General features: G+C 36.4%; 1 protein-coding gene across 3 annotated transcripts in view; it reads left to right on the forward strand.

Moving 5' to 3' along the window:
* The window catches only part of CAND1 (cullin associated and neddylation dissociated 1), a 37,846-nt gene extending 26,440 nt beyond the window's left edge, over nucleotides 1–11,406 (forward strand). For 2 of the 3 annotated variants that reach the window (XM_087763948.1, XM_087763950.1), the window contains 3 exons: nucleotides 42–206; nucleotides 425–532; nucleotides 1,669–2,223. In XM_087763948.1, coding sequence (XP_087620074.1) covers nucleotides 42–206; nucleotides 425–532; nucleotides 1,669–1,893 — 498 coding nt within the window. In that variant the 3' untranslated portion in view covers nucleotides 1,894–2,223. Of the gene's footprint in view, nucleotides 1–41; nucleotides 207–424; nucleotides 533–1,668; nucleotides 2,224–9,554 lie in introns of those variants that run through there. The other variant, XM_087763949.1, reaches the window with a different exon arrangement.
* The last annotated feature ends 967 nt before the right edge of the window (nucleotides 11,407–12,373 follow it).

Here is a 12,373-nt window from a genome sequence, read left to right on the forward strand (position 1 = left end):
GTTTTTGTAAATATATTACTTTGTTTTTTATTTGCTGACAGGTGGAAATGGGACCATTTAAGCATACAGTTGATGATGGATTGGACATAAGGAAAGCAGCTTTTGAGTGCATGTATACTCTTTTGGATAGCTGTTTGGATAGACTAGATATATTTGAATTCTTAAACCATGTTGAAGATGGCCTGAAGGATCACTATGATATTAAGGTTAGCTGTCATTTTTCTCTGTGTACGCAGTGACTTAGTCAAAATATTTTAAATAGTGAATAGACTGAAATGGTAAAAATATTGCTTCATGTGCTTAAGTACTGCAAGATATTTGCCATTTTCATTAAAGTGTTGCTGTTAAAAAGGTTGCATTGTAGGAAGTATCTCTCCATATATGTGCTGAGCATAACTGTTGAATTGGTTTTCTCTCAACCTAGATGCTAACCTTTTTAATGTTGGTGAGATTGTCTACCCTTTGTCCAAGCGCAGTGCTGCAGAGATTGGATAGGCTTGTTGAACCTTTGCGTGCTACATGTACAACTAAGGTATTGTTTTAAATTTAAAACTTATTTAAGCTAATTATTTTGCATTGTCTTATAAAAGTATAAATGAATTAATGTATGAAGAATACTTCTGAGAATCTGTGTGTATTGCTGGAGCATTTCCTGAGTGATAGTTCATAAGCTGCAATAGGGCAATATAAATACGTGGGCCCTTATATATGTATTCAATTTCTTTAAATTACAAATGGAAGAGTAGAATTGTTAGCTTCTTTTTAAAAATTCTCTGTTTCTTTGAAGTCATTTCTTTTGTTCCTTAAAAATCTAGCTGCCACTTGTGCAACTTGTAAGTCTCATTTCATTATAAATACTGAAACTGGAACACTGAGAGTTTTTCTGACTTCTAACGATTACGTTGTTGCAGACAAGCATTTGGGTGACGAAGGATGGAGGCAGTGTAAAGCAGTCCTATTTTTGCTGGTTTTTTTATTTTGTTTTGGTTTTCCCTTCTTCATTTATATTACGGGATTCTTGGGTCTTGGCACAGTTAGTCTTCTTCCATTCCTGCCCTTGTCTTAATCCACCTGTATGCTCTGACAGTCATTTAATGCCTGGTTTACCTTGCTTTTCTATTACTGTAATCTGTCATATTTCACATCAAGAAATTTGACTGCTTTTAATCATAATTTATTTTTGTATCACTGAAACACCTTTGAGAATTATAGCGGAGGGTTAAGCAGTTATTCTAATAAAGGTCAACTTTTTAAAGATTTCTATTTTCTGGAAGCTGGAGTATTGTGATAATATCATTTTAATGTTGTTTACTGACCTCACTAGCTCAGAGGTTGGCTGCTATAATTGTTTTCATTTGGTAATTGACTTGGTAGCTTACAACCTCTTTCTGCTTACCTTGCACTATTCAAGTTTCAGTCTTATTTGTAAACTGCTGGTAAAAAGTCTGCTAAAAGTAGATGTTTGGAGGGGGTTTTTTGCTTGTTTTTTTGGTTTTTTTTTTTCTGTTTTTTAAGAGCTTAGGCCATTTTGAAAGCTGTGCAAAGTGGTAGTATGGAAGGAAATAGGTCTTTGTAAGATAACTTTTTTTTTTTTTAAGGTGGGTGTAGAGGGAGGGTTAAGCAAAAATTTCAAACATATTTTCTTTTTCTCCCCCCCCCCCCGCCCAGGTAAAGGCAAACTCAGTGAAACAGGAGTTTGAAAAGCAAGATGAACTGAAAAGGTCTGCTATGAGGGCAGTAGCAGCACTTCTAACCATTCCAGAAGCAGAGAAGAGTCCATTAATGAGTGAATTTCAGTCACAGATAAGCTCTAACCCTGAGCTGGCAGCCATCTTTGAAAGTATCCAAAAAGATTCATCATCCACTAACTTGGAATCAATGGACACTAGTTAGATGTTTGTCCAGAATGGGGACCATTATGTTGAACCATATGATGCACTGAATTGACAGGTTATGAGTAAGAAACAGAAAAAGTATCTAATCTACACATTGTTCCACTTTATTTACCTTTATGGAGACAGTTGGCTTTTCCCATTGTTGCTTTTCTAGCATTTATTCCAGAAATGTATTTCCATAATCCAGAGTTTGTTAACCACTCTTGTTTTAGTGGATTTGGCCACATTTGGGAATTAAAAAGTTGACGCATGGTGTATGGAAATAGGTTCCAACATCCATTTGCCCTGTAATGTTTAGGATTAAAATGTCAAAATTTTGTGACCATGATTATTTTTTTTCTTTTATTCACTCTTTCTACTTGTAAACAAAAAAGGGGGGAAGGTGGGAATCAAGCGTCCAGGTGCACCGTGTTTTTGTACAACTTTTTATTCTTTTTTGTTTCAGCTTCATAAATTGGTTTGGCTGGCAGATGAATTCTGTGTAAGATTTATTCTATTAAAGAGAGGGTTTGGGCACAGTTCAAAACAAGCAGACGTAAATGTCATTTTTAAAGGTGCAGGGATTAGAAAACAAATATCCCTGTTGTGCACACTAATTTTGCATGAGCGAGTTTACAAATATATATTGTCTGTAAAACAGCATGTGCAGTTTATTCGTAATGCAAGTTAAAATAAGTTCTACTGTATCAGTGCAGTTTTCAGGTATTTTGACATACAGAACATTCATACAGGAAGGGACGAATGAAGGTTGGTTGTCTTAACCTGGTTGTTTTAAATGCCAGTAGTATGATCCTGCAGATGTTCTTACAGTAAATATGACGACTCCTGCAGTTTTCATGGTTTTTCATACTCAAAGGCTGCATCCCCTGGCATTGAGGTGGACAAACCAGAAGACTGGAGGGAAATAGGATGAGACGGAGGTAAAAGAAGCAGAGAACAACAATAGCTGCTCAGTGGCTGCTGAAGTCTGGATTCGACTTTGCTTTTGTTATAAAAGTATGAAAGGAGGTTTGTTCAGTGGCTTCTACCTCCTATTCTTCATCCAACAGCTTTTGTTAAGGCACTAATATATAGTGTTACCCAGGCAAGTATTGCCAGACCATCATTTTGTGCCTGTCAATGTTTTCTGGCACATGGAACCACCAGTAGATCGCAGTGCTGCAGGTGTCATTCAGCATTCTGGTGAGACAGGAAACAGGGAATGGTCTTAAGACTGGAGAGAGAGAGAGTTAGCAAACAGATACAAGAAAAAAAAAATCTGCCATGAATATGCTGAAGTAATCTAAAAGTAGACAAGAAGGTGATAGCTGGTGGTCCTGCAATGAACTGGATTTGGGAATGTAATAGCAAAAGATGGGGAATCACTGCCTCAAATTGAGACTTGTCATTACTTACTAATGCAATTGCTTCATTGTCTTTTTAGTCTCATCTGAATTTGATTTTTCTCTAGTTAACTGGTATTTTTTAGCTAGTTTGATATTTTGAAAACCTGTTACATGGATACATGGCATAAGCTGCTACGTGACTGAACAAACACATTTTTATAACCTCGGAGGTGGTTTCCTGTGAGCATTGGGATTCGGGGGCAAATTCTTCACCTTACACACTTGCAGCTTGGGAAAAGCAGGGGAGAGAGATACTGGTGCATTTTACTTTAATGAAAGGACCTGAACGAAGAGATCTATGAGCTCATTCAGTAGTAACAATTTTAATGCTGTAGAAATTTTTGAAATTGTAGCTTTCTCTGTCTCCAAAGTCTTCATACTAATGTAACAATTGCCTTCTAGAAGTAGAAATAAATGAGATTAAACATACCAACATATCTAAATGTCATGAAAAAAGAATGGAATGACTCTAGAGAAGAAACCATATGGTAGAAAAAGCACCGTGAATTAGGTGCATTTTATCTTGCTGTATAACTCATCTACTTCAATTACAGCAATATACAGGCCTCCTAATTAAGAATCTGTTGTGCTAATTAGTTGTCAAACTAATCTTAGAACTTTTGTTTTAAGTTTTCATAATGCATTAAAATGTTTTATAGACCTAAAGCTAGGTGTGAGAATGGTATGATAAACATGAAATGTGAGGCTAAAATACGTAAATGGAGTAGGTGACAATGGTAAGTAAACAGGATACTTACATTTGTAGTTGAGAGATTTGTGTGTGTTTATGTACTACCATAATGCCTAGTGTGGTGGATGCAAATAATCTTTGCTTTGTTTTATAGTACATTACAGTGGAGCAAGCTTAAGGACAGAAGAGAAGGTTGAGCTATATTACATAGTGAATGCTTTCTTGCAAGAGACTAATTTTCACTTTGACCACTGATGAAGCAGGTGGGAAAATAACAATTAAGTCTTCCCTGTAAATTACAGAAATTCTGAGAGTATGGTTCTCTCCAAGTAGCAGTTGGCTATTTCAGTGATGCAGGAAGACAGGCTCATAAAGGTTGTAACTGCACCATAATTACTGAAATTATTTATTAGTTTACAAAGTCTAACTAGGTTAGGTGTTCAAATTCCACTGACTTTCACTGGATCTGTTGATTGAAAGTTTTTTGTTGTTGTTTTTCCCCACTGTATATCCAAGTATGTGGGTAAATCTGGTGTATTTATGCTTTTATTGCAATAATTAGGTTTGGGTAGTTCTGTTAAGGATGATGTCAGGAATACCTGTAGCTGTTCTTTAAATGCTAAATATCTGAAAGTAAAATATGAAATTACTCTTACTAAAACAAAACCAGAATTCTGAAAGGCTGCTCTTAAAAGATTTTTGGTATGACTAGAACTTGCTCTAGTGTTTTTCATCATTTTGCACGCAGGCAATTGAGACCAATTAATAAGCTTGCACATAATATAGAAATGGTTGGCTAGTCCTCGCATTGTAGATTCTTGCCTTTAAATATTTTTGTGTATCAGAAGTACTTCATGCTCTGATTTTTCCATGAAAAATCTTGCCATCCTTGCAAGGGAGGTCTTTTCTAAAATTATAAATTGAAAACTACAAGTACCTTAAGGATGCTGCACTTAAATCATGTAAATTGATTTCTTTTTATATAATTTCCCTTCAAAGTGTTACATCTAATATAGCAGTTGACAAAATAAAAAGACCTGAACTACTTCCAGATTGTATTTTCATGAGGGGAACAAAGCAGTACATATGCATGTAAGCAGCATTGTTTCTCTCAAATGAAAGATTATTTTAACATTTCATCAACTCAAATTAGAAATATGAATTAAAAGTTCGTATCTGCTACTATTGTATTTGGCTTAACAGATATACTCAGTAATGGTGCTAGGAACAAGTTCACCCTGCTCTGGTGGACTGGTTAGTAGTAGTGATTTAGCAACTGTTCTCATATTTACTGGTCCTTCCCCTTCCTTGCCTCCCCTTGAGATGACTTTGAAAGCAAAGTAACATGTGGCGTTGGAAGTGTGTGGGGTTTTCTTGATTTTTGTTTTGTTTATCTTGATCATTCTGACTGAAATGACACCTGTTTGTGCCAAATACCAAACAGTTAAGCCTGCAGCATCCGAGTTTTATTTCCCTGTTGCTCTAAATTTAAGATAAAATATTTTTTTGTTGTTGTTACTGTTCTTAAAATTGATTTTGGAGAAATGAAAAATACTAGTCAGTTTATTGCTTTTCTTTTTGTCCTTGTTTCCTCCTTGCTATGAGATGGAAAGCTTTTGCTTGCTGCACTACTGAACATGAACAGGCAGGCGTTGGGACAGCGAGTGTTGCCCCCTGCTCTAGAAGAGCTCTTCAGTATAGAGTTACAGCTCTTACACCAAAACTGAGCTTTTTCGTCAGTATCCATTTATAATTTTTCATTGTGTCTGAGTTTGGGGGAGGAGAAGGAAATCGGAGTTCTCAAGAATAATGAAGTAAATTAATGTTCCATGACCAGTGTTGGTGAAGCAGGGAAATTTTCCTGCAAGAGGTGCTTTTGTGAGGATGAGGCAATTTTGTCTTGGTAGGGAGTTAGACTTCTTTAGATTCGTTTCCACCCCATGAGGCTTTAATGTTTCCACATAATCTCTGATAAGGAGAAAACAGCCTTCAGAAAGGTCAGCCATCCCCCAAAACAAACAAAAGGGTTTCTGTTGATTTTAGTCTGTACATTGTGGTTTAGAACATAACCCTGAACCAGAGAAGAAATGAGCGTGTTTCTGAGAACCACACAGACACTGTCTGGAAGACAGATGTTACTTGAAATGTAGCACTGAGAAAGAGAAAATGAAATTGTAAAGTGAGAGTATTTTCATTTAAAATAATTCTCCTTGCTTTTGTATTCTGCCTTTGATCATAGTTTTGAAGAATGGGAAATACAGAAGGGGGGAAAAAAAAAGTAATTAGCACGCTGTGAACTTCTGTGATCCCAGAACTTAAGGGTTTTAATTTCTATTCCCTGCTTCTTCCTTTAGAGAAAAAAAAAAAAAAATCCAACCAGAGGTATTTTGACAAAAGTACATAGTCGTTCTGAAAAGACTTTTATTCTGAAGGAGTTAAAAGTTTTTTTATTATATTTCCATTATTTTTTCTTTTATTCTGAAGAAATTCTTTCCCTTCATATGTGGATTTCTCCCACCTGACAATTTGGAGGCAGTTCAATACGGCTGCTGCAGACTTTAGGAAATAAGCTGTGTCACTTGGTTCAGTGCAGTAAAGATATACCTGTAGTAGAAAAAGTTTGCAATTCACTCTTTCCCAATGTTTTTATTAATAGAGCTAAAAAAAAAAAAATTGTTCACATATGACTGTAGTTTCCATTCAACCTCCAGCCTTTCTTCTCTTCAACTGAATAAGTATTGGACTCCTAATCATCTGATTACTGTTACTTTGGTGCCACCCTTCCTGGGGATTCTTGATGGTGTAATCTCAAGTCCTCTAGAAGACTTTTTTTTTTTCTTTCTCCCATCCTTGCTAAGGTTATTTATTTGCTAGAAGGCTCAGGTTTATCTCTCATATCTACCCCATTTCCATTGCGCATGAAGACAGTTCTTTCATGAATTGCATGTAGTATCCATTTTAAGGTGGGATTTCTCAAAGAGATGCTATGCTTAAATGCAACTGAATGCCATTTGTGAGGAAGTTCATAGTTCAACCACTCCCCTCTGCAGTGAAAATCCAGTATACCTAAAATTCACTGGAATTTAGAATATTGAAAAAAAAAAAATACACATTTCCTTATTTAAAAACATACCTAAGGACAAAATAAAAGAATTTGTTCCGTATGCAGCACAACTAATGGAACGTAGCTTCACGTAAATTTTTCTCTTGCCCCTCAATTTCTTAATGCTTGCACTGTACCAAATGATCTGCAGCTTTAGACCAGCTTGCCAGAAAGGTGGTGACTTGTGTTGTAACCACTAAGTTCTGCTTACCGATGGAACGTATGAGAGGAGCTACTTCGATTCTTTTCCCTCCGCAGCCACTGATCTTCACACAGATAAGAGACTTTGAAATGTCAGCCACATTCGACAGAAGGGTAAAAATTGACCAGCGTTTAGAAGAAAAAAATTGGATTTCGCATGATCCTCATTCCTTTTCAAAGTCAAACAACTTTACCATAGCTTCTTCCAAGTGCAAAGCTGATCAAATGAGTCTTTATTAGGAGGAAGATACTAAATTAAAGTGACTGAGTTGCATTGAGTTCTTGGGTTTCCTAACACTGTCGGTTGAAAACCCATCTCTCTGGTTTGAATCATGACTTATTTACAAAATCACCTCATCATCAAAATTAGAAATGTGGAACTGAAGCTGCAGATGGACGAGATGGGTGATTTTTAGTACCTTGGTAGGGGGCAGCCAAAGTAAAACGCCGCACTCTGCGCTGCTTTTTCACAATGTACCACTTTCAGCATATAAAGTGGGTTGAATTCAGCTCTAATAACATGGTAGAATATTTGTATCTCCAAGCAGCTGATACAAAAGATTAAAAAGTTGTTTGACATGGAAGATTATACACTGTTTTATTTTGATTTTTGGAGAGTATATAGGTAGACACAGTGACCTTAGTAGCAGGTCGTTTTCTAAGAAGTTGACAATTTTTTTCAGTTTTCCTCCTTCACTCCCAGCTTTTTAAAATAAGAGAAAAAACACAATTCTGTAATTTTGTAGTGGTGTTGGTATTTGATTTCTGCAGGATCATCCTTTCTTTCTTTTTTTTTTTTTTCCCCCCCCCCTTTTAAATCTTTCTGGGGGAAAAAAAAGTAAAGTGGAAATTTGGCTGAGTGGCTTTCAGCCTTGTGCATTCAGTCATTCTATGTAGAGTTTTGTAAGAAAAATGGAGAGCTTACTTATCCATGGAGAAAATAATGTTTTCTCAATGGTTTGAATAGATGTATTCAGGTTGAAACAGCTGGATATCATCAAGGGGTGTGTAAGGACAAAGAATTTTCTGAAATTGTAAAAATTTCTGGTTGTCCATGAATGATTTATTTCAGGTCTGTTAGGTGGCTGAACAGGGCTGATTCAGGAAACGTAAAGCTAAAAGGGAGGGCAAGGGCAGGCTATCGCATACAAATGTGAATCTATATTATATTGCTGTTTGGCAAGTGGTTAATATTTGTTGGTCTGGTTTTTCTTTAAACTGGTGTCATTAGGCATTTATTGCTCCAAGACTTTTTCAGAGCTATCAACAAAATACATGTTATCCAATTTCTCTTTGATTAAGGGAGAAAGAGTTTGAAGGATGGTTTGGGGAGAGTGTACAAACAGTGGGCAACTGACTGTTTTGGTTTGTTGGTTTGTTGGTTTTTTTTTTTTTCCCCATGTAACTTTCAACGTATGGAAGGGTGAAAAAGAAAAAGGTCCTTTTGGCAGGTTTAGGCACTTCTGTAGAAGGAAGGTCAAGAAGAGCACTGCAGAATATAATGAATTTTCTTTGGTCAAAGTATTTTTTGTTCGCTGTCCTGGGGTGCACACCAGGGACAAAAAAAGTCTAGTATGGCTAACCAAATAGACCTGGTATAATCCTGTATGTCTGTGTGGGATCAGACCTTGCAGTTGAGAGAACAAATGTCTCCTCAAAATCTACTGGAATTACTGAAGAGAATCGGATGTGTTTAAGAACAACTCAAAGGCTGCCAGTGCAATATGGATGCCATTTTATATGCTTAGCTACATCATATAAGCAAGGTACATTCTGTACTACAGAAAGAAGAAAACCTGGGAGCTGTTTCGCAACATCCTTGGTAACACATGTGCAGTGAGGGCCCATAGTTGTGTGTAGTATGGATGCTGAGCAAAATATGCTGTTGTAAGATGGTGACAATATGGTGCAGAAAAAAATCTGGTCACATCTACTCCATCATTCAATTCACATTGCAGCAGGTAAGAAATCAGATGTAAGGGAGCTTTGTTTTACTTGAGATAATGGGGTTATGCTCATTTGCAGCATCCAGTTTGCTGTAAGGATGTAATACTCTTTACTTTTGACATGTATTTTTAATTGTAATTTTAGTAAGTGCACAATTATGTTTCAAGGGAAGGTTCATCCTAAAAATTGGCCTGCTTCACTGTTCTCCTTTTGGAGAATTCACCTCAAATAATACAATGTTAAATAATCCCACTGACAGCATTTAATAGCTGAAACTAAGAGTTAATAATATTTCTAATCATTCCAATAAATGAAATTTATTTCCAACAAAGGAGACTTTAAAATGCTGCTGTGTCGAGTAATGAAGTAGAGCAAGCAACCACAATGCAGAATTCCCAGGATCAGCTAAAACGTTCCGCAGGAATTGAGCCAGAAGTTCTTCCTACCTCCTGCCTTCAGAAGTGGTAAAGAGCAAGTGGGAGAACATTTACTCTGTGTTCTCTCCTTTATTTGAGCTTTAATATGGTCTAGTGGATAAAAGTAATTTGAAATCAAGAATGCTTATGCTGTTAAAAAAAAAAAAATTATTTGCAGACTTACTTAGCAACCTGTTTAAATCAGCTTTGAAGGAGACCACTTCTCTCTTCTCAGAAAGTGACCTGCCACTGTTGTATACTACAGCTAATACTTGAACATATCAAGGAGCGGTCTCGCTGGATAGTGCTTTGAAAAGGCAAAGAATATAGTACAAGATTTAAATATTTATTTGCAAACTTAGCCTTAAATGTCACCACAGTGTTTCTGCACTGCTGTACTGGTACTGTACTGAGAAATGTTCTAACACGTGCACTTTAGGATTGTAAACAGATGACATCTTTTATTGTGAATGTTTTTTTGCTTTGTGTTACTACAAAACCCAGTCTTGCTTGCCTTGATTAAATCCTGCATACTTTTCTGTAGTTTTATCCAGAGTTCAGCCTATAGCAATGTAAACGGAATTTGTTTCTGACAAAGCTAATGTTACAGGAAGAGCGAAGCCCTAGGAAACATCTATGGACTGCATACAGAATAGTATGTTTGACTACAAAGATGTCATAGTTAATGCACTCCATTTTGCAGACCAGATATTTCTTTGACAAGGCAGTGGAAATGGGTTTATTAAAAGTACAGTATCTGAGAACAGCATCAGAAGCATCTTTGATAAATCTGTTCTTACAGCTGGTTGATCGTGTGGCTGAACAAGAGCCGATTCACAGTGAAGTCTGTCTTCATTGCTCATCAATGACTTTTGTTAAAATAAAACCCAAATGTTTCTTCCTGGCTGTATTAGTAAATACACTATCATATCTTGATAAATACAGCACAGTGCTGAAGGTTATTTTTGTGCTCAAAAGCAAGATGCTGCATTGTGCGCAACGTGTTCCTGTGGGCCCAACTTACCCATTTGACAGGGGTTTATGAATAAGTTTGTGACTGCAGACACTACAATTTTTCCAGGGGGAGACATGATGCCCCAAGATGATTATATTAGATTGATTAGATCATAAAAATATAGGTTTTCTTTTTTTTTTTTTCCATTTTTCAGAAAGAGCCTTAAGTATCAAGCCCTGGAACCTTTTAATGAAAGAAAAGTTGTTTTAAATAACTGAAGTATTTTAATCCTGTAGCTGTATTTTTCATGGTCCTCTGACAATTGTAGAGTTGGATGTGGTAACAAGCACACTGGGTACAATCCCACTCAATGGGATAATACACAAATAATGTTCCTACTCTTGGAAGCAACTATTGTTTCTTCATAACTTAAGTAGTAAGCCCAGGTGATAAAGTACAGTCTTTATGCCATGTAATGAATTTTTCAGAGTGCACCATGAATATAACAAAGTACCTAGGAGTATTAACATCACATATAGCTGCAGGATTAAAATATGTGCTTGCTAGTAATTATTGATTAATGCGTTCTGGCCCTGTAATGTAATACACTAAAATCTCCACTAAATATCTGTGTGTATGTATACACATGTGTCTGAGAACGGGTGAGTTTTCCTGGTTTTTTTTTTAATCTTTCAATTTTTTAATTTTTTGAAGCTACAGTTCCTCCTGGATACAAGCAATCAGCATTGCATTTGTGGAAGTTTTTTCAGTCATCTGAAAAAAATGACAATTCTCTGCTATTTTTCCGATGCTAGGTGTTAATTAAAACCATATAGTAATATTTTATTTTAAAAAGCTAAAATTAATTCTGACAAGAGCATTTTTATGTGCAAGTAGTTTTATTACTATGAATTTCTCAGTGTTTATGTAAAGAAGTCAAACATAAATCTGAAATAACTTGTCGGTGGTATTTTAATTTCATTGTAGGCCTTTTGGACCTTCTGGTTTTATACCCTCTGACCTGAACCAGAAACCTTTTAATTTCTCTTTGGATCAACAAATGGGCAGATCTGTTTGAGCAGGTTTGTGCTCTCCTAGTGCTGGTTCTATAATCGTGAATCTGCTGTTGCCTCTTGAAAATGGAGCATAAATGATTCCTCTCAAAGGCTTACAGTATAGCTAAAATCAACCTTTTCTTTCTTTCCCTATATTCATTATAACCGTTTACAGTATGTCTACTAAGGAAAAAAAAGGTTAATACGGAGTGTTTTACCCGTCCCGGTACTTGACCTTGTTGCACTGTCATGGCAGAATCTAGTGTATTAGCTGGCTGTATGAGCAGAGTTAAATGAAAATTAAATTTCAGGAGCAATTTCAGTGACTTATTTTCTTCCAGGAGATGGCGCTGTAACCTCATTAACAAATGCCAAAGAACTTGGGGCGGGGGGGGCAGCAATATTTCTTTGTAGATGAGAAATTGCGGGTATTTGAAGAATGGATTTGAAACGGATCTTGTAATTTTATTTTTCTTGACAAGATACTGAAGCTTTCTGTTACGACTGGCTCACTTCAAAGTTCCTTTTCGATCTTTTGCAAGTCATTTCTAAACTTCACTTTTACCGTAAAGTTTGGCAAAGTTTGTGCAGGTAGGTGGTTGCAATGCTCCTCCTACAGCCAGGTGGTTGCTGGTGGTATGGTCTGGATGGCTTGGCACTGCTGCAAGGAGTGGAATAAACCACCGGCTGAGTGACATGGCTGGAAAAGCAGATTTGATAGCATA

This window comes from Nipponia nippon, unplaced genomic scaffold, assembly GCF_047370975.1.
Source record: "Nipponia nippon isolate SJK-2023a ecotype South Korea unplaced genomic scaffold, ASM4737097v1 scaffold_3, whole genome shotgun sequence".
Classification (NCBI taxonomy): domain Eukaryota; kingdom Metazoa; phylum Chordata; class Aves; order Pelecaniformes; family Threskiornithidae; genus Nipponia; species Nipponia nippon.